This window comes from Hippopotamus amphibius, chromosome 6, assembly GCF_030028045.1.
Source record: "Hippopotamus amphibius kiboko isolate mHipAmp2 chromosome 6, mHipAmp2.hap2, whole genome shotgun sequence".
Lineage (NCBI taxonomy): Eukaryota > Metazoa > Chordata > Mammalia > Artiodactyla > Hippopotamidae > Hippopotamus > Hippopotamus amphibius.
In genome coordinates this window covers 118,523,718-118,547,855 of record NC_080191.1, presented here as the reverse complement: position 1 = coordinate 118,547,855, position 24,138 = coordinate 118,523,718, and the positions used below count along the sequence as shown (strand labels likewise).

The window sequence follows — 24,138 nt, the reverse complement described above, 5'->3', positions numbered from 1 at the left end:
GTAAGATGAGAATCTTCAATAACCTGTTAATTATTAGTTTATCTCTTACTCAAATGTCACACAGTTGACTCATAGATTATTAAAAAGGAAATCTAAGAATCTAAAAGATTTGGAGTTTGGCCATGTGACTTACTAAGCGATTCAAACCCTTTCATAAAAGAATCCAACACACCCCAAAGTAAGGCTCTTTTACTTTGATACTCACTTGTCACAAAGGTTTGAATCTGATGACTGACTCAGTTTGTGTAGAATATCTACGATGCCCATGTCTCGTAATTTATCCTGGCGTTCTTGTGAGCCTGAGAGATGAAAGCTCGCAGGTTACTGGGAACATGACCCAGGTGGTTACTCTCATTAACGTACAGCCCAAAATCTGGAGTCTTACCAGTGTCCTTCACCCACCCCCTCGCCCTCCACTCTCCCCAGTGCAGCTGGATCCCCTCATGCTTGGAATCTCCACCTGTGTTCTAACTGGTCTTTCTGCCTCTTGACCCTCCTTCCTGCAGTCCACTTGGGGTTCTGCTGCTGGATTAATTTCTCCATGGACCACAGGGTTAAGGTCAGATTCTTCAGCCTGGCACAAGGTCTTGCCATCAGGCCCCACCTTCATCACTTCTTTCTGGACATACTTAGCCAGGCTCTTCCTACTCCGAACGGGTCTTGTTTTCTCCTTCTACTCTCTTTCACCCTCCCCTGACCTCCCAGCACTTCCTGCTGCCTCTTAGCACAGGGCAGTTCCAACTCTGTGCTGCTGTGTTCCATCTTCCAACTTGAGGGCAGCTTGTTTCCTTGGCACCCGGCTGGTACTTGGTTCTCTTGGCCTGCAGGCCAAATCCAGTTTCTCCTCCCTCCACTTTGTTCTGGACCCAGTGCTAAGGAGGGTATTTCTCTTGGATTCTTTCCTCCCCACTGAGGAGCCCACAGTGACTCACTCATGCACTGACCTCCTTGAGACCCAGTGAACCAAAATCTCTAGGGGTGGAGCCCAGAAATCTGCATTTTACAAACTTCCTCAGCTTGTAAAATGCAGATTTCTCATGCAGCCAACCCAGCACTGAGACCCACTGCTCTCCTGCATCTGTTCACTACCATGGCTGTACATTGGAATCACCTGGGGAATTTTAAAAAACACTTATGTCTGGAGCCCACCCTCAGAGATTCTGATTTAATTGGTTGGTACAAAAATTCCGTGGGTGATTCTAACGTGCAGTCAAGGTGGAGAGCTATAGGGGCTCCTCACAGACTGGCCACTTCACCAGGCACAGTGTAGTTCCTCCTTCTCACCAATGCATGCACACTCTTCTCCATTAAGCTTATCTACCTGCAGTCTTTCTATATGCTCCCCCTGCTCACAGTGAAAGGCCAATCATTCCCACCCACCCTCACCTATCATCTTCTTCAAGTGCATCTCACTATCCTCCTCCTCAGCAATCTCAAGGACTTCTCTAGGGTCTCCTCCATCCTCAAGTTCACTAATCTGGAACAGTGCTGACTCCAAGGTGGGGGCTCAGTGTTAACTAGACCCATGGATTCTCATTCACACCAAGGTGACATGAATGGGGGCTTGAGGCCCAATGAGTGGTGCCTCTACTCAGGAGTTCAGGGGCACCTGATGCCTTTCCTATGCAAGACCTTCCTTCCCATAGTTTTCTTCAGAACAAATCTCACCAATCTCTTACCTTCCTCTTCATTCCATATGAGGTTTGATATACAAAACATAGCGGCAAGCTGCAATTTGACATGTGAATGACCCTATTTGATGCAGAAAAGGAAAAAAAAATGGAAGTAATCTCATTTGAGGTAATTTTTTGTAACATACCACAGGCAATTCCAATAGCCTAAAAGTCTGAAGTAGGGACCTCAAACCCAAATGTCTTGAGGGGCCACAAAGTTAGTACTGACAGATGAACAGCTTGGACTAAAGACAACAGAGAATGGTGGGAAATCTGGCACACTGGGGAGTGAAGCCTGTCCAGAAGATATTCATACTCAAAGTTTAGTAACCCTCTGACCAGCCAAACAAAACACCTCTAGGGCCACAGTGGAACCTGCAATTCATCACTCAACTCATACACACAGGAACACTGGCGCAGGATAAGTCTATGCTTCTGACTATGCTTTGCCCACGTTAGGAAACATTCAGGGCCAATAAATTGGATGGATGTGCATTTAGTATTCACCTCTTTGGCTACTGATTCTCTGATTCAAATTACTCTTGTTTCGATAGGAACATCACAAAAAACTTGACTGAGTCTCTACTATTCTTAAGGAGCCTCCTATTCTCCTGAAACATACTTCTTGTTTATTTCTCTTTATGTACTGAAAGTACAACCATTTTTGCTTAACTTATTATTTATCCAGAGAGTGCATTCTCCTAAATGAAAGAGGACCCAGTGGTAAAATAATCTTTACAGATGATTTTTTTTTAACTGAAGTATAGTTGATTTGCAATGTTGTGCCAATCTCTGCTGTACAGCAAAGTGACCCAACTATACACATATATACATTCTTTCTTTAATATTCTTTTCCATTATGGTTTATCCCAGGAGATTGGATATAGTTCCCTGTGCTATACAGTAGGACCTTGTTGTTTATCCATTATAGATGTTATACTTTGTATCTACCAACCCCAAATTCCCAGTCCATCCCTCTCCCTCCCCCCTCCCTCTTGGCAGCCACACGTCTGATCTCTGTGTTAACAGATGAGTTTTTAATTGGTCAATTAAAAAAAGAAAAGTCCCCACTACACTTATATAACTTATGCATATCTGGGAAATACCATGGCACGATATGCTCAACAGTTTCTTGAAGGCTGAGATGGACTTGTCTTGCCATGTAGAAATAAATCTCAACTAAGCAGAGAGAGAAAAGCACATGCCCTCCTTCAGTAGAATTCTATGATTGGTAATTCTTTTTCCCTCCTACCTGCCAAGACTTTTAGAGAGCTGTCCAGCTTGGGCTTCACTAAGACAAAACAAAATAAAATGTATCATCTGCTCCCAGCATCAGGCCATTAATGAGTATTTGTTAAATAAATGAACTTATTTATAATATAATAGTAAGTATTTACTACATATAAGTTCATCCATCATTCACTCAATAAACATTTTTTGAGGAAACAAATTGCTGTGATACGGAAAACTGGAAGGTGGACGGGTGGGAACCTAATTTTAAGTGAAATGTACAGAAAAGATCTCTTTGAAGGAGGCAATATTTATGCAGAGGAAGAATAAAAAATAGGAAGAACAGGAAGGTGTCAGGTGTACAAAGAGCAAGAGATACCAAGAGGAAGAAAAAGTTCCTGAAAAGGTTTGAGGTAAGAAGAAACTGTATAGCTTGTGCATATTGAGAAGGAAAAGTCGAGTAACATTAGTTCAGACATAGGCATGGTTAACTTATGGGCCCTTGCAGGCCACAGTAAGGACTGATTTCATTCTGAGTCGACAGGAAGTCCTGAAAGATTTAAGTAGTGGGGGGACACTATTTGACTCACATTTTTAGCAGGTCACCCAGGCTGAAGGGATTGGAGTGACGTGCAGAGGTGTGTAGGAAGCTATTATGGTCAATCAGGTGTGAGAAGCTATGGCCTGAACTAGGGTGAGGGCAGTGGTGACAGAAAGAAGTCAACAGCATCCAGACAGACTTTGGGGGAAAGGGCTAACAGGACCTACTGATAAATTGGATTAATGAGGTGACGGAGCTGGAGAAATCAAGACTGACCCCTTGGTGTGAGCAATGGGGTAGATGGCAAAGGTCAGGAGGGGAGAAATTCAGGTTTAGGGGAGATATTTAAGAAGTGATTTTTAAACAACTTCAAGAGGCTTCAGATAGCCACACAGAGATGCCGAGAAAGCAGTAGGATATACGAGTCCAGAGTTCAGAAGTGAGATCTAGGCTGGAGAATACCTTCCATGTGACCCTTGGACCTTGCTCCCCTACCCCTACCCCTATTAATAAAAGAACCAGCATTTGTAAAGCTGTAGACAGCATCAGGGAAGCTTGTTGCCATGGCTTTTGAAGGCCAGTAACCATTACTGTGGTTGTGTTTTGTATGGCTTGATACCACGGCGGTGTAAATATGATAATGCCTAATCTGTTTATCAAAATTGACTGCTGAACTGGAGCCCAGAAATCAAACAAAGAGTAGAGATGACAGTAAAAGCCACGGGAGTGGATGAGATTCCCTAAACCAGTGGTTCTCAACTCTGGCTATACCTAACGACCACCTGGGGAACTTTAAAAAAAGCCTGATGCTCAGGCTTCACCCCGGAACTATTAATTCAGAATCTCGTGAGGCAAGGGGCAAGGCAATAGTCTTTGAAAGATCCCTCCACTGTGTAACAAAGGATGTGAACCACTGATCTCAGGAGAACATGTAGGAGAGAAAAGAAAAAGGTCTAGGGCTAAGCAGGGAGGCATGATGGAATGGAAGCCAAGAGCAAAGAATGTTTCCAGGAGGAGGAAACCGTCAGGTGTGTTGAAATCCACTATAAGTGAGGTAAGTTGAGGAGAGAGAACTACCCTTCGGACTTGGCATCACGGGAGGTCACTGGTGACCTTAACCAGAAGAGTTTCAGTTGAGCGATGGGGGTGGAAGCCAGATGAAGTGGGCTAAAGGATGAATTTAGCAGTGAGGAAGGGGACAGCACGTGGGAAGATGCTTTTAAGTCTGGCTCTGAACAGCAGCAGAGAGACAGGTGTACCTCAATGGGTATGGGAAGTCAAGAGAAACTTTCAGAAGATTACAGAGATCCTATGTGGATATGGTATTGGAAAGATAAGGGAGTTCCTGGCTGAAACAGTATGGTTTTCATTCAATAAATACTTACTGAGCATATACTAAAGGCCAGGCACTGTACAAGGTGATGGATATACAATTGTGCACAGAACTGATACAGTCCTTCCCCCAGGAAGCTTACACTCAGTAGGTATACAAACAACTATATGTTGCGATAGCTGAGCTAAGTGCTCTGAAGGGAGTACTTCTCTCAATTATGCAGTAACAAAGAATAACCCATGCAGATAAGAGCTCACAAGGAAGTGTTAGTATAGCTAAGATCTGAGAGGTGAGAAGGCATCCCACAGAGAGAAAAGTGTTTCAGGCAGAGAAGCCAGCATGTGTGAAGGTCCTGAGGCAGAAAAGAGTATGCATGGCCTCTGCCAGGAGCAGAAAGAGGTCAGAGTAGTGAAAAAAGGGAAGAGGGGAATGAGAGGAGTTGAGGATACAGATGAGTCAGGTCATGTAGGACCTCACAGGCCATCAAAAGGAGGGACGGATTTTAATCAAGGTGTAATAGGGAACTGCTGAAGGATTTTAGCTTCTATTCTCTTGATAAAACAAAAGGTGAGGTCACCACTAAGAGTGATGAGGGAGAGAAGAGGTGAGGTTTAAAGAAAGAGAAGGTAAGAACCTATTCTTGTGGAGAATGGAGGCACCAGCTTGCTGGAGAACCACAGGAGGGTACCAGGCAGTGCTAAGTGCCCACATGGTTTTTGTAAATGTGAGTTTAACACGAAACCAGTCAGCCCACTTCTGTGCCTTTCTCTGCAGTTGTTAACTCTGACAAGGAGGCAAAGAGGACAGGTTCATTTACTATTAGGATTTTGCTAAGAGATACCAACAGAATGAAAAGAGGAGGGATGTTTGATTTCCAGATTTTGGCAATGGGCAGTTGCTGGTGATGACAAGATCCCAGGTATGGCCATGGCAGTAGGTGGCTGAGGTGTTTGCAAATAGGTAGCAGATTGTGACTGAAAGCAAAATGATCAAAGAACAAGAGCCAGAGGTACCAGAGGCTAGAGGGTTCATCCACATAGGACTGAAGCTTTCAGAGGGAGGACAGGGATTGCAGGCGCTGAGAGAAGACCAAGAACCCAAGTCTTCACTGTGTAAGAGGGAGGCAATCAGGAATGCGGCGGTGGGTGGTAACACTGCCAAATGGCACAAGAACTTGGTGTCATTTTTTCCTTAAGGATGGAAGAGTTTCTGGAATCTGTTACAGAGAAGTCTATTCTTTGTTTAATCTCTGCATAATCTGTTTTGAGCTAACAGTGCTAGAGTCCTTGCCTCCTAATGTGCAGCTAGTGTAGAGCTGTGAAAGGGACAAAGGCCTACCATGTAATACTTGATTTTCTGCAGGATGTCATCATTGGTCATAATAAGTTCTTTTGCTGTTGTCCCATCTGCTATGTTGGCTAGGATGCACAGTGTCTGGAAAAGAACAAAGGGCCAGTGGTCAGGAAAGCTCCGAAGTCCCCAGACTCAAGCTCTCTCAAGAACTTGGGGAATTTCTCATCCAAAGTACACGGACTCTCACAGGTTCCACTCTGGATGACCTGATTTCTTATCTCCTAACATCACTGCCAACAAAAGTAACCACACTGGGCTTCCTAGGTGGCGCAGTGGTTAAGAATTTGCCTGCCAATGCAGGGGACACGGGCTCGATCCCTGCTCCAGGAAGATCCCACGTGCCGTGGCTCAACTAAGCCCATGAGCCACAATTATTGAGCCTGCGCTTTAGAGCCCGTGAGCCACAACTATTGAGCCCATGTACTGCAACTACTAAAGCTCATGCACCTAGAGGCCGGGCTCCGCAACAAGAGAAGTCACGGCAATGAGGAGCCCGCGCACCACAACGAAGAGTAGCCCCCACTCACCACAACTAAAAGAAAGCCTGTGCACAGCAAAAAAAAAAAAAAAAAGAAGTAACTACACCTAAGGAAAGTCTGCCTTAGGTAAAAGAGAACCCAAATGTTTCAGTAGCTTCTTTCTGGGCATAAACCATCACTGTTAGGCAAAGGCAGTCACAGGTCACGCTATCACATAAATCAAAGGGAAAATGTAATTTATTATTATTTTCTTGAAAATTTCATTTTTAAGAGAAGCCTTGCTACTAATCCACAAGGTTTCTTCAAAGAGGTAGTCTCTTTGGTAGAGGCTTCATAGGTGTTATAACTACCCCCACCTCCCCTTCCAAATGCCACTTGCTTCTAAGCTTATGACCTTCTAGATGAAGACCTGGACCCTGTCCACTAGCCACATGCAGTGAGGACTTCTTGACTTTTTTTGAACCCTACTGGAGGAACAGGAAGGGAAGCCAAATGTATGAAGGAGCTTAGTCTGGGTTGGCCTAATGAGGAGGTTAGAGGGAGGCTGTGCCAGTTGGCAGGACAGTCTATCAAGAGGACAATCACCACGCTGGTCCTGGAGGAAGAGACTGTTCTTGTCAGCTGTTACATTCTCACAGCCAGACCAGCAAGAGGCAAGGATTAAGGAAAAGTGAATGGACTGTGGCAGGGACACTGAGCCAGTGCCAGCCGTAGCAGTTCAACAAACACAATGTGCATGCACTCCGCCCACTCCACAGGGCAACAGCCTGAGGCAGGAACAGGACACACTCCCTAACTTCGAAGCCATCACACAATTACATTTCACTGTGGTGTAACTGAGGTAAAAACAGAACTGAGAAAGCACTAAGTGCATTTGTGTGATAATGCAATGGTCCGGGAAGGCTTCTTGGAGGAAGTGACACTGAGTCTAGGAGCACAGTAAGGAATCACTCAAAGAAAGTGATAAGAGGTGGGGATGGGGTCTGAATTCAAATAATTTTCTCCCATTTTAACCTTTCTCTTTGCTAGACTTAAGCTAATTAAGCTTGCAGGTTATAACTAATTGAGGAGAATGTTTTCTTACTATGGCCCAAACCCTCAGATATCTTAAAGGAGACCTTGATATGCCCCAGAAGTGGGAGAGAGATGATCTAAGGAAGATGTCAGATTTCATAGCGATCTGGTACATGGTGAGCCTGTCAGAAGACTGGACATGCACAACACCCTTGAATTTTTCAGGACTGAGGGGAAAGCAAGGGGGAAAAACAGTTTGGACTCTAACCATGGATAAGAATTTACACTCACCTAGGGAAGAACTACCCCTCTCTCACCTACTAAGACAGTGGGTATAAGGGGAGATTTCAGGAAATAGTCCTCAGAATAGCCTAGGCCAGCAAGGTAGGCAAGTGATTCCCCTTCTCGGAGTGTCAGAATACACCCATGCATCATCAGGCTTGCTCAGCACGGCAGACTAACCTACAGCTCTGCCTTGAGGCCCAAATACTCCTACTGTAAATATTCTGAGAAGACAAACCAAATCTTAAAAAGACTGATTAGTTATTGGGCCAAGCCAATGTAACACATGAGCTAGGAAGAAGGGATGAAAGCAATACACACACACACACACACACACACACACTCTCTCTCTCTCTCTCTCTCTCTCACATGAACAACTGGAATCAATGATACAGAGGTAATAACTGGTAAATTATGGCTTGTGGGCCAAACCCACCCCAATGCCTGTTTTGGTAAATAAAGTTTTATTGGAAGACAGTCACATCTACTCGCTTACATATTGCCTATACCTGCTTTCAGGTTAGAACAGCACAGTTGAGAAGTTGCTACAGAGACTGTATAGCCTGCAAAACTTAAAAATCTATCTTGCCCTTTGTAGAAACAGTTTGGCAACCCCTGAAATAAATAATAGAAAAATAAAAGGGGGAAAAATCAATGAAACAGAAGCTGCTTTTTGGAGATCAATAAAATTGATAAATCTCTAGACAAACTGAATCAGGAAAAAAGAAATTACCAATATAAAGTACAAAAGACAGTTCACTACAAAGAATACTACAGACTTGAAAAACATAAGAGAATATTTTGAACAATTTTATGCTAATAAATTTGAAAACGTAGACGAAGTGGATAAATTTCTCGAAAGACACATGTCAAAGCTCACTCAAAAAGAAACAGATAACCTGAACAGTCTTATTTCTATAAAAGAAATTGAATTTGTAGCTGAACACCTTTCCGCAAAAGAAACACCAGGTCTAGAGGGCTTCACTGGTACATTCCAATAAAATTTGAGAAAGAAAGACCAATTCTTCACAAGTTTTCTTGCAGAAAATTGAAGAGAGAACACTTCCACCTCATTCCCTGAGGCAATATCAAAACCAGACAAAGATATCACAAGGAAGCTATACACCAATATCATGAATATAGATGTGAAACATTCCTCACCAAATTTTAGTAAACTGAATCCAACAACGTATGTAAAAGGTAATATATGATGACATTTTAATATGGTATATATCTATTTATTTAGATCTTAGAATGCTTTCTTTATCAGCATTTTGTAGTTTTCAGCAAACAGATCCTGCACATAATCTGTGAGATTTATACATGTGTTTCACTTTTTTCTGGGCTATTGTAAATGATGCTGTTTTTAAAATTTCAATTTCTACTTGTTCATGATAGTATATAAAAGTACAACTGATTCTTTTGTGTGCCCTTGGTTAACTCACTGCCTAGTTCTAGTTTGACTCCATGACATTTTCCACATAGATTTTCATTTTGTTTGGGAATAGTTTTATTTCTTCCTTTTCAATCGGTATGCCTATTAATTCTTTTTCTTGCCTTATTGTACTCAGTAGCAGTTTCAGTATGATGCTGAATAGGAGTGGTAAGAATGGAGTACTTGTCTTGTTCCTGATCTAAGGATGGTGATGGACATGCTCACTACCTTGATCACAGCGATCGTTTCATGGTATAGACATATGTCAATTTACCACACTGTATGCTTTAAATACATGTACCTTATCGTGTATCAACATATCTCAATAAAAAAAAAAGAATGTATCTTTTGATGCTTTTGAGAAGAACTGAACTTCTAGCTAAAAACCAAACATTTTAAGCCTCCCCATGGTCACCTACTTCTGGACCATCACCCAAATCTGTGAGAGGGTATCACTGTATCCTGCCAAAATACCCTGCTGTTGTTGGCCTTTTCTTTTGCCCTTATCCAAATCTTGTCTGGCCTTTCTAGCTTGCTTCACTTTTCAAATTAGTGGAATTCTAACTAGGTGAGTTGTCTTTATAGACAGATTTCTATGCTCTCCAGGTAGAACAGTTTATTTTGAACACAGAGTCTTTATTGTGTTCCAGGAACGAATCTCATTCACCCTAATTTTAGTGATGCCTACAAGATCATAGTTTTTCTGTGTTAAATTTTTGTTCATCAAAAAACATAGCTGTGGGGGCTTCCCTGGTGGTACAGTGGTTAAGAATCTGCCTGCCAATGCAGGGGACACAGGTTTGAGCCGTGGTCCCGGAAGATCCCACATGCCAGGGAGCAACTAAGCCTGTGCACCACAACTACTGAGCCTGCGCTCTAGACCATCGAGCCACAACTACTGAGTCTGCGTGCCACAACTACTGAAGCCCTCATGCCTAGAACCTGTGCTCTGCAGCAAGAGAAGCCACTGCAATGAGAAGCTGCCCACCGCAATGAGAAGCCTGCGAACTGCAACGAGAAGCCTGCGCACCGCAACAGAGTAGCCCCTACTTGCTGCAACTAGAGAAAGCCCGCATGCAGCAACAAAGACCTAATGCAGCTAAATAAACAAATTTACCAAAAAAAATGAGGTTATAAAAATTTATCCATAGTCCCATCTTTAAAACAAAACAAACAAAAAACCCCACAGCTGTCTATTATTGAACTTCAATAGAAATCACCTAAAACATCCATCTTAAAAGCACTTTGTCAAGTCTATCCCCTTTTTTGCTCACAAATTCCAACACAGCTGCCAAGTCCTACCACTCTTGCTTCTTGGACTGTTCTTCTGAAGCCTGATCAATTACTCTAACTCAGGAACACAGAGGATAAGGAGCACGGTCCCTGCAATTAGACTTTGGGCCCAACTCTCCACAATGACCTTGGGCAAGTTTCTCCCATACATGTAAGTGTACAGCTCAAAGAACTATGAAACGAACACACCCTTGTAGCGAACATTTATGTCAGAAAGCTGAACAGATCTTGTGTTAAAAATTTAAGTTTGAAGGTGACTTTTGCTTTTATGACAAAATATATACTACGTTAAAAATCCTATAATAAATCCCAAGAACTATAGAAAAGTAATTCCCAAACTGTCTCCTGATGAACAAGTAGCCTCTGTATTCCATGCCTATCCTAAACTTGCCCTATTGAAACACAACAGAAAGCAGAGACATGCGACAGAAATAAGGAACTGGGAAGCATGAGAGTAAAAGAAATAAAAGATGTCTCCAGCGTCAGAGACTATTTCATCAGGGAACTGTAGGAATTTGAGTTCAGAGCACGGTGATACAGAGGGCTAGAAATAGTGAACCCTGGAGAAAGGATTCACTCTAGGATGGTAAGAGGTGGCCATCCCTGTAGAGACAAATAGTATGTACAGTGCGTGACACAGAGGGTAAAAGTATAAACTCTGGTCATGTTTTCTTCCATTCCAAGAGGAAGAATTCTTGAAGAGAGTTTAAGGGGTGGTAGAGGATCTTTCCCCTCAGACCTTTCTTGTCTCTACAGCACCTCTGATTTCACCACCTTTTGCAGACTTGAATATTTCAGGAGACTCCTAACTATGATCTTTCCTGGTACTCACACTCACACGATATTCCTCAAAAAAAGGGAACACATACCTGCTCTTTGACTTCAATATTATGCTCCCCTTCCAAAATAAGGGTGACAGCTTGCATAATTTGCTTTCCATGAGTACTCATTATTTTATCTATGTGCTGCAAAACAAAGGGAAATCCACAGTTATCTTCTGGAGAACAAAGAAAAAGACCATAGGAAAGAACAGAAGGCTTCCAAAAGTTAAACAATACAGTACACCACTGCTTCAAAGACAACACCACGGCACACGGGACTAGATGCCAAAGAACAGTGTTTACTGATATACCTCAATTTATTGCACGTTGCAGGTATTGTGGGTTTTTAAAAACAAATTGAAGGTTTGTGGCAACCCTGTGTCGAGCAAGTCTATCGGCGTCATTTTTTCAACAGCGTTATTTTTAAATTAAGGTATGTACATTGTGTGTTTTAGATATAATGCTACTACACGCTTAACAGACTACAGTACGGTGTAAACATAACTTTCATGTGCACTGGGAAACCAAAAAATTCTTCTGACTTGATTTAATGTAGTGGTCTGGAGCCAAACCTGCAATATCTCTGAGGTATGCCTGTATTATATTATGCAGCCATATTTTGTCTTCTTCTTCTTCTTCTTCTTTTTTTTTTTTTTGCTTTTGATGACTTCAAGATGAAGACAGCAGAGACTTGGCCGTACATATAAGTGTACAGAATACAGAATTGCCATCACTGAGGATCCTCAAGCCCAAAGATATTAAAGAAGAAGGAAGCTAAAAAATGGATGGGGCAAGGAGAGAAGCCAGAGACATGGAAAATACGGTGTAGATTTACTAACTATCTTGGGGCACAAATGTACAGAGAAAACTCATAAAACAAGTGAGGTGCAGAGACGCGAACCACCCACGTTTCTTTATCTGCCTGAAGGCCGCTGGCCCTGTTGTTCAGGGAACATTAGAGAACAACAAGAAAGACCCCAAACAACACTAGCCTCTCCTCCTCTGACGTATGCCCACTGCTCTCCACGCTGACACCTTCAGAGGTCAATCTAGTCAATGTGGGCAGGGCGGTGTCTATGGAAGTCTCTAAAGGGAAAGAAGCTGAGGCCCCAGAGATAAGTGACTTATTAGGCAGATGAAGAAACCCATCCTGGCCAGCAAATCAAATAAAAATAAAGTAACAGGTCAAGGCAGGCTCCCATCCAGCACAGAGGAACGAGAGGACAGGCAGTGCAGGAGTGGAGGGTTAGGTGGCCATGTGGTGACGCTCCCAGAACACCTATGAAGGTGACAGGTCTAAATATCAGCTCCTGGCTTCTCTAGGAAGGGGCAGCATTTGACTCACACTTCTGGGCAGATGTTGACAGGAGCAGAGAGGCAGGGTGATGTTTTGTAATGCATATGCAGGGGTAGCTAATCTGGAAACCTGGGTGTTTTTACTTACGGGGCGAGTAGAGAGGAGATTTCTAAGAAGTCCCAATGTCTTCATCAGCACATTCAAATCTGAATCTGATAATAACCGGAATAGCTGTTCAGTACTCAAGCTTCGTAAAATATCTGCTTTTATTTTTTGTTCAGCCTGAAATGCCATATTCTGAAAGGATTAAAGAAGTTACAAGAATCACGTCTACATTTGCTTTATTAAATTATATTTTAATAATTCTGTAATTATTCTGTATTATCAGTAATTCTGATAATTTTCAAAGTACAAACAGAATCTGCAGACAAGCCTTAAGGGTAAGTCATTTTTCTTTTTGCTTTTTACAATAAACTGCACATATTTAAAGTGTACAACTTGATTTTTTTTTTCTTATTAGTAATGTGTATATGGCAATCCCAATCTCCCAATTCATTCCCCCTCAACCCTCCCCGCTTTCCCCACTTGGTGTCCATATGTTTGTTCTCTACATCTGTGTCTCTATTTCTGCCTTGCAAACCAGTTGATTTGTACCATTTTTCTATATTCTGCATATATGTGCTAATGTACGATATTTGTTTTTCCCTTTCTGACTCACTTCACTCTGTAAGTCATTATTTTTCTGATTCCTGTTAATCACCTATAATTCCATCTGTCAAGAGAAAGATAACTGTTACTCCTATATACACTCCTCTATGAGAAATATGACCACTTCCTGACATGGCACCTGCATGTCTTTAGATTTCTCAAATAAATACAAACTCTACTATTATATTTTAAGAAATTCAATTTATTTAAATTAAAAAACCCAAACGGTTCACCCGTTTCTCCCATCCCCACCCTTACCTCTGGCAACCACCAATCTGTTCTCTGTATCTATGAGCTTGGTTACTTTTGAGAATATCCACCTGGTTATCAAGTTGCTCTCTGTGCATTTTAATAACAAAATGACTACTAACAACTATACTGTGCCATGCACTTTAAGAAAAACTTAAAGGTACTCCTTTATTATGTATGAACATAAGCAGTGGGTTTTGTTAACTTTACTGGCAGGAAACACCTACTGTGTTCAGAGTTCTATGCTAGGTGCTGACACGGCTGGGCTATATCATGCAGGAAGTTCTCGGGAGCAGGAGGTGTATCCAAGCTACTAGTAGCCCCAGATGGGCAGCAGCTATTTTGCTCCTTTTTCTCCTTTCTGGATGTATTATGGATTACCCCAGCTTAACCTGAAGCTATAATAACATGTATGAAGAAAACAAACAAACAAAAAAAAACCATGGCTAATTCCAAATAATTCATAAGCCAACTTCTGGTATTAAAAAAACCATCATATAAACTAGAAGCTTATTATAATATGTGGTTATTGCCCTCCAGGAACTTTTTAAAATTAAGGATCTAAGACATATGAAAGATCAAGTTACCTAATAACACAAGGCAACATGGCAGAGCAAAATGAGTACTGGGTTGGGTATCAAGAGACCCAAGACAGTTAATATGAATTTAGGAGTGGGATAAGTTCAATTTTCAACATTAAAACTGTGCTTGTCGGGGAGCCCTCAAATGAAGTCCTAATACCCATTTAAGTGATAGACCTGGGAAACGGAATAGTTCCACCTGGATATGTTTATTCCAAAGCAACCTCTTCTATTAGGGGGAGTTGAACCCATGAGAGTAGATGAAGTCCCTGAAAGTGTAGTGTAAAGGGAAGTGGAACCTGGGAACTGAAACTTGGGGGAATGTCCCCTGAGAAGGAGGTTGAAAAGAAGGCTAAGTACAGAATGAGGTTAAAAAAAAAAAAAAAAAAAAAAGTCCTGGGAAAGAGTTTCAAGAAAGAGAAGTGTCAAAAGCTGGTAAGTTCAGGAGAAAAATAACTGTGAATCTACTACATTCAGTGCTTTCTTGGAAGATGATTATTTCGATCCCAAAGTTCGTGTGAAAAGACAGCAGACATAGCACAATACAGGGAGATGAATAGAGGCTTGGGACACGTTCAGAACCCATTTCCATCACTTATTAGCTGTGAGGCTTTAGATGATTCATTTAGCTTCTAAGTTCCAGATTCCCAATTGTAACGTGGACATATACCAATATAATGTAAAATGAAAATTAGAGACAGCAAATATAAAACACCTAGTTTAGTGTCTGGCACACAGTACAGAATTATAACTACTATAATTATGTTTAAAAAAATTCATGTGGAATTACTCTTTTCAATTTCAATAAATTTTATTTTAAAAAATTTTAAGGAAAAACGGTTCTCTGACTTTAGAGTTACATAGTTTTAGAATTCGTATTATTATAAATTATTTACTGGAAACTGTTAAGAAATTATTGAGCGTGTATACGCAATTCTGTTACCTTGGGCAACTCATTTAATCACTATGTGCTTAGCTTATTCATCTGTAAAATATGTATACTCTCTAGGGAGACGTGAAAGTACTTTGTAAAGTAGGTAGCTCTATACAGATATCAATATGTTCATGATGAGGAAAACTTTTTTTCCCCAAAATGAGATCTCACATTTCAAAACCTGTCCACTTTTCTTAATAAAGAGGAGAACCGAGGAACACAGTGGCCAAGTAACTTGCTTATATTCGAATCTGAAAGGTGAATGAAGTCTTACATGGTCCTAAGTCTTTAGAAAACTGGGCCAAAAGAGCAAGATTTTTAAAAAAGAAAATTCCAGACATTTCAAAAACACATTCTTTAGTTTTAACTTTGACAACTGCTCTCTTCTCTTTATGAAACATACCATTAAAGCCCAAATTCCATTCACTCGTAAAGCAGGATTTTCACTTTGGGTTAATCCACACAGTAGCTCTACAGCTCCTGATTCTAAAATTGGCTGTGATTGGAGAGGAGAAAAAACAGTTTTAAAATTTGTTAACTAAGTGTATATATACCCTGGCACTCTGCCTATGATTTCTTTCCTACTCTTACCCAATTCCAAGCAACCTTCACAAAGCAGGGAGTGAGGTGGCCATAAAAATCACCTTGAGAAGTTCAAGGACAATGATTCTCTTACAAATCCAAAAACCAAAATAAACCCTGTGGTTTTCTTTTTCTCTGTAGCCCTGAAAGACTCAGGAGATATCCTAATTCTGTATATGTTTCACAGATACGCTTATGATCCCATTACCTAGCTCCACATTCTCCTCATCCTCCTCTGAGATGGCCACCCCCTGCTTCGTGCAGCACGCGTCTCAGGTGTTCTTTATAAGTTGTGACTAGGAAGCCATACGGCTGGTTTACAATGGAGCTCTCTTCCTTCCAAATTGTTAATCTTATTCATCAACATGCTGCAGAATTCATCTTTTAGAACTACTTTCAGGACTACCTATCAATCATATAAGCAAAACAGTGTTGTACTTTTATAGTCATATCACATTTTATACCTAAAATAACATGCATTATTAGTCTGACTACTTAATTTATGCTGCTTGGTTGAAAATAGGTTTTGGTAATTTCTAAAAAATTCAAACCTTAGAGGACTGATTTACCATCACCAACAAATGCTTAAAAGGCTTTCTTTCAAGTGCATTCTAGAAATGTCTTAAGCAATTCAGATTTACATACAAATTGTGCAGTTTAAAAAACTTTATCGTGAAATTAAGTTCAAATTTATAAAGCAGCAAGACTAATATAAAGGACTTCCATATATTCTTTCCCCAGATTCATCAATTTTTGACACGTTGCCATACTTGTTTTATTATTATGTCTCTCATTCTATATACCCACATCCACATTATTTATCTTTTTCTGAACCATTTGAAAGTCGAATGCAGGCATCATGGCACTTCACCCTTAATACTTCAATGAGTATTTCCTAAGAACAAGGGTATCTCTTAGACAACCACAGAACACTTACCAAATTCAGAGAAACTGACATTAAAACAATTCTTGTATTGAATCTATAGTCCATATTCCAATTTTGTCAACTGGCCCAATAAATGCTTTTGTACCATTTCCTTCCCTTCCAGTTAAGAATCCAGCTTATTTTTAATATTAAAAAATCAATCATACTAATGATTCTATACCTGAGCTCATCTAACTTGCTTTCTAACTAGACCCTAAAATTCTGAAGGTGAATCTGAGGCAACATAAGAGCTGTTAAGGATGATTAAAAGTGTTGCACTGATTGCAACCAGATCATCCTCAGCCGAGACCCCCACTGCCAGGACAGAGGAACAGACAGAAGCTCTGGCATCCTATCTCATGTTCCCCTTCCTTCAGAACAACTATCAGTTTCTCCCCTTTTGTTCCAAAATTTCTGCTTGTTGAATAATTGTCTCTGAGCCTCCCCCTTGTTACTAAGTACCGGTCAAATGCCTGAAGGTGTTACAATGTAAAAAGACATTCACCAAATGTACTTAAAGGATGGTGTCTAAACCCAGTTCACTATTGGGCAGGCCAGAGAGATTTTCACATGATAAAAATTACTCTGTAAGGGTTTCCCCTCTCCTTTATTAAAGTTTATTTCAATTTCCCTATTATAAAAATAATGCATGCTCATACAATTTATAAAATGCATAAAAGAAGGGAAAAAAATCCACAAGTGCAATCCCTCCCTAAACAGCTACCACTAACATTAAACATTAAAAAGATTACTTTCCAACGCCAGCAGTTCTCTCCTTGAAATGACTTGTAAGCCTGGTTTACAAAATTGAGTCAGTGTTCTTCAGTACATATAATTTGAAAATAGTCTATTATTTGTGTAATTATTTCCTACACCCGCAGTTGTAGGCAGTTCAGATTGACTGTAAATTGTAATATCTTTTAAATACACTGCATATGCCAGGCAGGAAAGGGATAACAGGAAATGAGAATCACATTTTAAAATGATTTAATTTGTCCCCCCAATCCAAACAATTCAGAAGTAGTTTTTAAGCCCCAATCCTCAATTTTAATGTCAACTGCTGTGAAAATTATTTGACTAAGCTCTAGGTAGGCCGGGCAAAAGTCGTCTAGGAAGAGAAAAATCACTAACCTCTTTGCTTGGAGAAAATTCAAGAAGAAGATTACATAGCATGGAAGATGCTACTACTAGGATTTCATCTGGTGCATTTTGTAAAACCTGTGGAATCAAAAAAAAAGGATACTATTAATGATTTACAGCCATGGGGGTGAGATCATAATAAATGAGAACAAAAACAATTTATCTTTCAATCTGATTTTTCATATTGGAGAGATAGGAAAGATCCACTTGACAATGAGTGAAACTTTACATAGTGCTGTCATTATGACTAAGGCCCTCACATCTAGCTGGAGAAGATATAGCCCCACTGCTACATGGAAAAGGAGACACACAAGTCAGGGAGGCGGTACTCTATGTAAAAAGTCTGAACTGTTTGGGGGCAAGTTAATCAAGTTTACTCCACCATATTCAGGCCATTTATGAGACCAGAGTTGCCCTAGGGCTTGAGACTTTCTGATGTCTCTGGAAATACTTGTTTGACCAGGAACATGGATGGATCAAGATACTACACAGGCAGGGCAAGATGGGGAACTGGTTCTCAGGACTGGAATCACACAGTCCTGGTTCCAACCCTCACTCCTCCACTTACTAGACTTAAGCACATTTCTTAACCTCTCTGAACCTTCAAACTGAGGAAAACAACACTTCCTTGATGGGACTATTTAAGATTAAATGTGATTTGGTGAATAATAAGGGAAGCAGCGTAGCGTGGGCGTTAAGAACACAGAACGCTTTGAGTGCAAATTTCAGCTCAACCAACTAACTAGGTGTATGAATTTCTTGATTGTAAAATGGGGATAATGATAGTGTCTGCTTCATAGAGATTATGTGAAAATTAACAAATGGAAAGATTTTAAAACAGTAACTGTCACACAGTAATGGCTATATAAATAAGGCTTTAAAAAGGTAACATTGCCATAAATGCTGTTATCAGGCACAGTATCAGGCACATAGTAGTTATACAGCAAACTAACTGCCCTGGACTCTCATTGAACTCAGAAGACAACACAGGAGGATGACAAAGGTTAGTTGCCATTAGCTATTATCAGAACCTCTTCTTTCTAGATTCTGAGAGAGAAGCCTTCATAAACACCACCACGTATATGCAATATCCACTTCAAATAAATCCTTTGCACCTAGAATCAGATCAGGATCAGGCTTATGATCCCAAAAGGAATCCTAGGAGCTCTAGTTACATAAATTGGAAATGGATCATCACAAAAAATTCAGAGAGTTAAATATATTATCTGCTTCCTTCAGCTAATTCAAGTCTGAGGTTCCCAAGTTAACAAGCAAGAATTACAAAACTGAAGCAGTTCCCCTAAGATACTGTGTTTTAACTCTCCTGTGAATTGTTAGCTAGTTGATAAAGATCAAATCTCATACGCTTTGTAGGCTGATGTCTGTTTGCCACAATCCACTCTAAGACCCTGTTCGCCCTTCCCTTCCCTCGCCATGCCCTTCCTACATGTCTCAAGTGTATACTCTACCCATGCCTTAAGGCTGTCCTATTCCAGAAGCCTCCTTAGAGCCCTTCCAATCAGAAGTCATTCTATTCTCCTCTGCTATTGTCTGTTATCTCTCTTAGGGCCCTCAATACTGTTCACTTTCAAATTCTTTGTGTAGCCCTGACAATCTATTTTCCTGCTAACAAATTTAAGCTTCTTGAAAGAATAATCTATAATAATATCTACAGTCTAATTTATCCTGGCCTGTATCAACTAAATGGCATGCACAAAGTGGGTGCTCAATAAATGCTTGTGAATTAAGAGAAATAATCATTTTCCAAAATTATACTACTTAGAATCGTTGGCTGAAATAAGTGAGTACCCATCAAGGCTTTTAAAAAGCTGCTTTGTTTCTGGTCTATGTGCTGGGGAACCGGCAATCACATGAATTCAGGGCCGGGTATTTTTCGGGGAGGGGCATTCTGTATTTTGTTAAGAAGAAAAAAAATGACTTTAAAAATGTGTAACTTTTAAAAGAAAATTAATAAATGGTTATTATATCTTTTAAAAAGTTGCTTTGCTTGATATGATTCACTTTTTAAAATAATATTTATTGTTCTATAGAGATTAATGTACTTTTATAAATTTCATTTTCAAATTAGATAACAATGATCAATTAAAACAGAAAAGATTCTAGGAAATTCTTACAAGCATTTACTCACTACAGTATAAGATATAACATGAAATCCAGAAGTTGACATCTAACACTGATCAAATAGAATTTCACTAAAATAAGAACAAAAAATAATCACAAATAAAACTTTTAGTTAAAATCAAATGTCTACTATCCTGTGGTCTGCTAACCAACATTTAAACACATGGAAAAGCAAAAGGGGAAAAAGAATCAATAGACATGCAAACAGCCTCTAAGAGGCTCTAAGAGAAACCTAAAAGTATTTGAAATAAATCATTCATTTACTTCCAGGCTTTTAATACTATACTTTAAATACACAACATAGTAGTAGTTTTGATAGTAATTACACCCCCATGTACCCAAGTGCACAAAATCCTTTTAGACTATTCACTAAGCCTTTGCCCGGGTAGAACCAGTCAGAAACCACATGTTCCTCCATTTCTGATTCACATGAGAGAGGGGTACTGAGCTGAGCAGTCAGAGAAAATGGCTCCAGAGAAAATATTTGGAAGTTATTTTGGGAAATAGGAGAGCACTTTAAAAAATCTTGAATGGACAGAATCAACAAATCAAGATTAAGCTGCTATGATAAAGGTGCAATCTAAGAACAAACAAGCGGCAACAGTAAAATCTCTCCACTGAGGAGAGCACTGGTCCACCTTTCCACCTGGTGCCCACATCTCACCCTCCACCTCAGTCCTGAAGGCGTCCTTAGGCTTCCCACACACACCACCGTAACGCTTCTGTTCATGCTGTTCCTCTCTGGAAAATCCTCCTGCCGTCCTTTTGCCTTCAAAGCTACTTCATAATCTTCCTGCCTGAAGCCTCCCCCAACTATTCCTACCATACTGATGCCTCGACTGTAACCTGAGGCTTTAAGCTGGGGGCAAGAGCTTTGTAGTAAAAATTTTTGGTAGACTTACTGTGCCTAGAGGCTTTCACAGTAGGTACTAAAAAGCAAAACAAAAAATCAAAAACTCAAACAAAAAAATCTGTTGATTAAAGGCAAGGTGTATAGTCACTTAAAAAAAGAAAAAAAGATGGTGAGACCAAGAGTTGACCTATGGTACTGTAATGTATCCCTGATGGGATAACATTATTAGTAGCACTTTGATGCATATTCTAAGTCTCAATTCAGATAATTATTTGACCTAAACCACCTCTTTTTTTTTTTTTGGCCCTCAAGGAAAGACCTTAAGGTCTTAACAAAGAAGTCATTCAGGAGTGGAGAGGCAGGAAGTAACAATTGTTTTAAAAAATATCCAGGGGTTTCCAAAAAACTAAGAACAGGTTATAACTGTAAATAGCTGATTCCTTTCTTTTTTGTAACTAAAAATTACAAAGATGACTCTGGATATAAGTCTAAAGTGTAATACCAGACACGCCGCGAGATCAGATGAGTAACTAGAGCTTCATTTAATGAAAGAAAGAAATGAAAGAAATGAAAGAAAGCCAGGCATGTCACACATGATATGCTGATCTCAGAAACACATTCTAAATGTTCTAAAGAGGCTTAGAACATCAGATCTGAGGATATAAATGTTCAGAATGCTTTAACATAAAAATCAGACACACTCCGAGATGAGGCAGTGCTGTCAGCTACCTCACTCACCAAAGGCTCTCTGGGAATAGGTGTGGACTTGCTGCTTTCTTCTTACCTTCATTAAAGGTTTCCACACGGCATGATCCTGGAAACTGGTTCGAAGCTGCTGCACAGATCTAGATAAACTGTGCAAACATCTACAAAGAATAATCAAAATTAGCTTCACAAGAAGCTGAAACTTCTACTTTTCAAACACACTGCTTGGCATTGCACAATTACTAACATACACTTCAAGTTTATCTACAGACATCATTAATTCAACTACTTCAGGACTTCATGGGCTTTTCGGGCTAGCTTCTCTGTTAAATAGTGTTACACACTGTATGAATTCACCTGAGAATACTTTCAAGTAACATTTGGATTCTGTGCTTACTCGGAGAAGTTCCGGAAAGGAAACAGGTTAAACACATGGCAAAGGATTTTTATTCGGGCCATTTAAAGCTCATACCTGACGGCAGCTAACCGCACCTTGACACTAGACTCAGACAAGCCAGTCACAATTCGGTCCATCATATTTTCAGTCTCAATGATCTGGAGAAAAAGGTTAATGCTGCATAAATAACAACACGAAGATGACAAACTTCACTGCTTGTAAATGCAAGTATGTTAATGTCCATTTTAAGTTAATGATGTTTTTAGTAAGAGTTTTTGCCTCTGGAACAATCGTTTTGCAGTGGGGGCAGGCAGCTCATCAGAAAGGTAGGGCTACCCCACCAAGGACCTGCCAGACTGAATGACACGTGTAAGGGGCAGATTATGTTTCTTCATTTATTTTTAAAGACAAAACAATAATCACATGTGATAAATATTACAGAAGTGTTGCATAAACAGTACTGAGAAAAAGCAAGACATAACTGAACTACCATTGGGCAGGTTCCTGACACAGTGAGTTTCTTGAAAAATCATGGTCCTCGCTCAGCCCTTATGAAAAGAAACCTGTGGGTTTCTGACAGAGCCACCTTGTGGCTACTTTCTTACCAAGCAAACTGAAACTAAGCTAAATATTTAGAAAAGTAATCTTTGCCCACTTTCATTGTAGCACCAACTCCTGCTACATGTAATCATTACCATCATGAAGCTTTATTATTTTTTTAAATTTAAAAACAAGATAGCCTATGATTTTCCTTCATTAAACAACGTATAGATACAAAATAGTGTGTGAAAGGAACTAAATTTAATTTGTGTGGTCCTATGGAGAAACAGTATATTAGAAAAAATGCTCATACAATCACAGCACAAACATTAACAAAAACAACTAATATTTGTTGAGTACTTCTATGTGCGAGGCATTGTGCTAATAAGCACGTTACATTATGTGACTGAAGCCTTTTGCAGGCATTATTATTATTATTCCCCAACAGCACATTAAGAAATTGAGGATTCTAGATAACCCAGAGACTGTTCAGGATCACAGAGCTGAGACAGGAACCCAGGCATCTGACTCCAGAGTCCTTATGCTCAGCCATGCTTGTGATACTGCCATGGTTAGAGAAGTCCCACGCTCATCAGGTAGTTCCCAGTGCGGGCGACACACTACACGGGCGTCATTACTTTCACCTGGGAGAACACCTGGTTGGGGGAACATGTAGGAAGATCATCTGTGGAGTTTAACAAAGTCCCAGGCCAATTAAATCAGATTCTCTGCGGTGGGGCCCAGGCACTTGTATTTTTTTAAAAAAGCTCCTCAGAGTCTAGTGTGCGGCCGAGGTTGAGGATCACTGACCTAGACTAAAATGAGAGGACCTAGCTGACCTCAGAACAGGAGAGGGTGGGAAATCTCAAGATGTTCAAGCCAAATGGGAAGAGAAGTAAACAGAGTTGAAATGAACGGTGCCTGGGAGAAGATTATCAACTGTTAAGAACAGGGAACCACACTGTAGTCGCAGGGTAGGAGGAAAGGTCATTTTTTAAAAAACACAGTGATTTGCAGGTTCCAAAGTGGCTGAAGAAAACTTACATATTGATCTTTTCTTCCCCCCACCCCCCCCCCCGGACCAAACCTAATTTCACCCTCACCTTTATGCACAGCCACCCTTTGTCCTGTCACCGCCAGCCCCCTTTCTCATTGCCTATATATCCGACCCTCATATACCTTTCTCTTTGTGACCCGGATGCCCTGCTCAGATACTCCACATAGTAGATTCCTTTCCACTGTCCTCCTACCATTCATTCCTGCTTCAGATCCCAAACTGCTGATATTACAGTAGAAAAACCACCAAACCTGGCTGCCTGGTCTCTCAGGGTATGCCACCCCCCACTGTGGGACCCTCACCGCAGCAGGCTCACCAGCCTTGCACTCCCCTGCAGGAGACTCCCATATTCCTTAGGATGTTTACCTCCTACTTCTAATGCTTCCTACCTCCCTCACACCCTCAAGTCCCTCTGTGCTCACCTCATTTTTGCAGTGACATTGCTTTCTTTCTGGGACACAAGTTGCCTCAACTTCCCTCTTCTCGTTAGCATGTCTCCATACTTCCGTTCTTCACTCCTGTTCTGTTGAAGCTGGGTACTCCCAGCTCAAAGCCCTTCCCTCTTCCCCACCCC

The 24,138-nt window shown here is 40.6% G+C and overlaps 1 protein-coding gene across 3 annotated transcripts in view; it reads right to left on the bottom strand.

The window, feature by feature from the left end:
* The window catches only part of ARMC8 (armadillo repeat containing 8), a 106,758-nt gene that overhangs the window by 6,545 nt on the left and 76,075 nt on the right, over positions 1 to 24,138 (bottom strand). For all 3 annotated transcript variants that reach the window (XM_057738330.1, XM_057738331.1, XM_057738332.1), the window contains 9 exons: positions 22,043 to 22,125; positions 21,650 to 21,731; positions 17,862 to 17,948; positions 15,627 to 15,719; positions 12,899 to 13,048; positions 11,503 to 11,598; positions 6,116 to 6,211; positions 1,680 to 1,752; positions 206 to 299 (listed from right to left, as the gene is read on the bottom strand). In XM_057738330.1, coding sequence (XP_057594313.1) covers positions 206 to 299; positions 1,680 to 1,752; positions 6,116 to 6,211; positions 11,503 to 11,598; positions 12,899 to 13,048; positions 15,627 to 15,719; positions 17,862 to 17,948; positions 21,650 to 21,731; positions 22,043 to 22,125 — 854 coding nt within the window. The remainder of the gene's footprint in view (positions 1 to 205; positions 300 to 1,679; positions 1,753 to 6,115; positions 6,212 to 11,502; positions 11,599 to 12,898; positions 13,049 to 15,626; positions 15,720 to 17,861; positions 17,949 to 21,649; positions 21,732 to 22,042; positions 22,126 to 24,138) is intronic.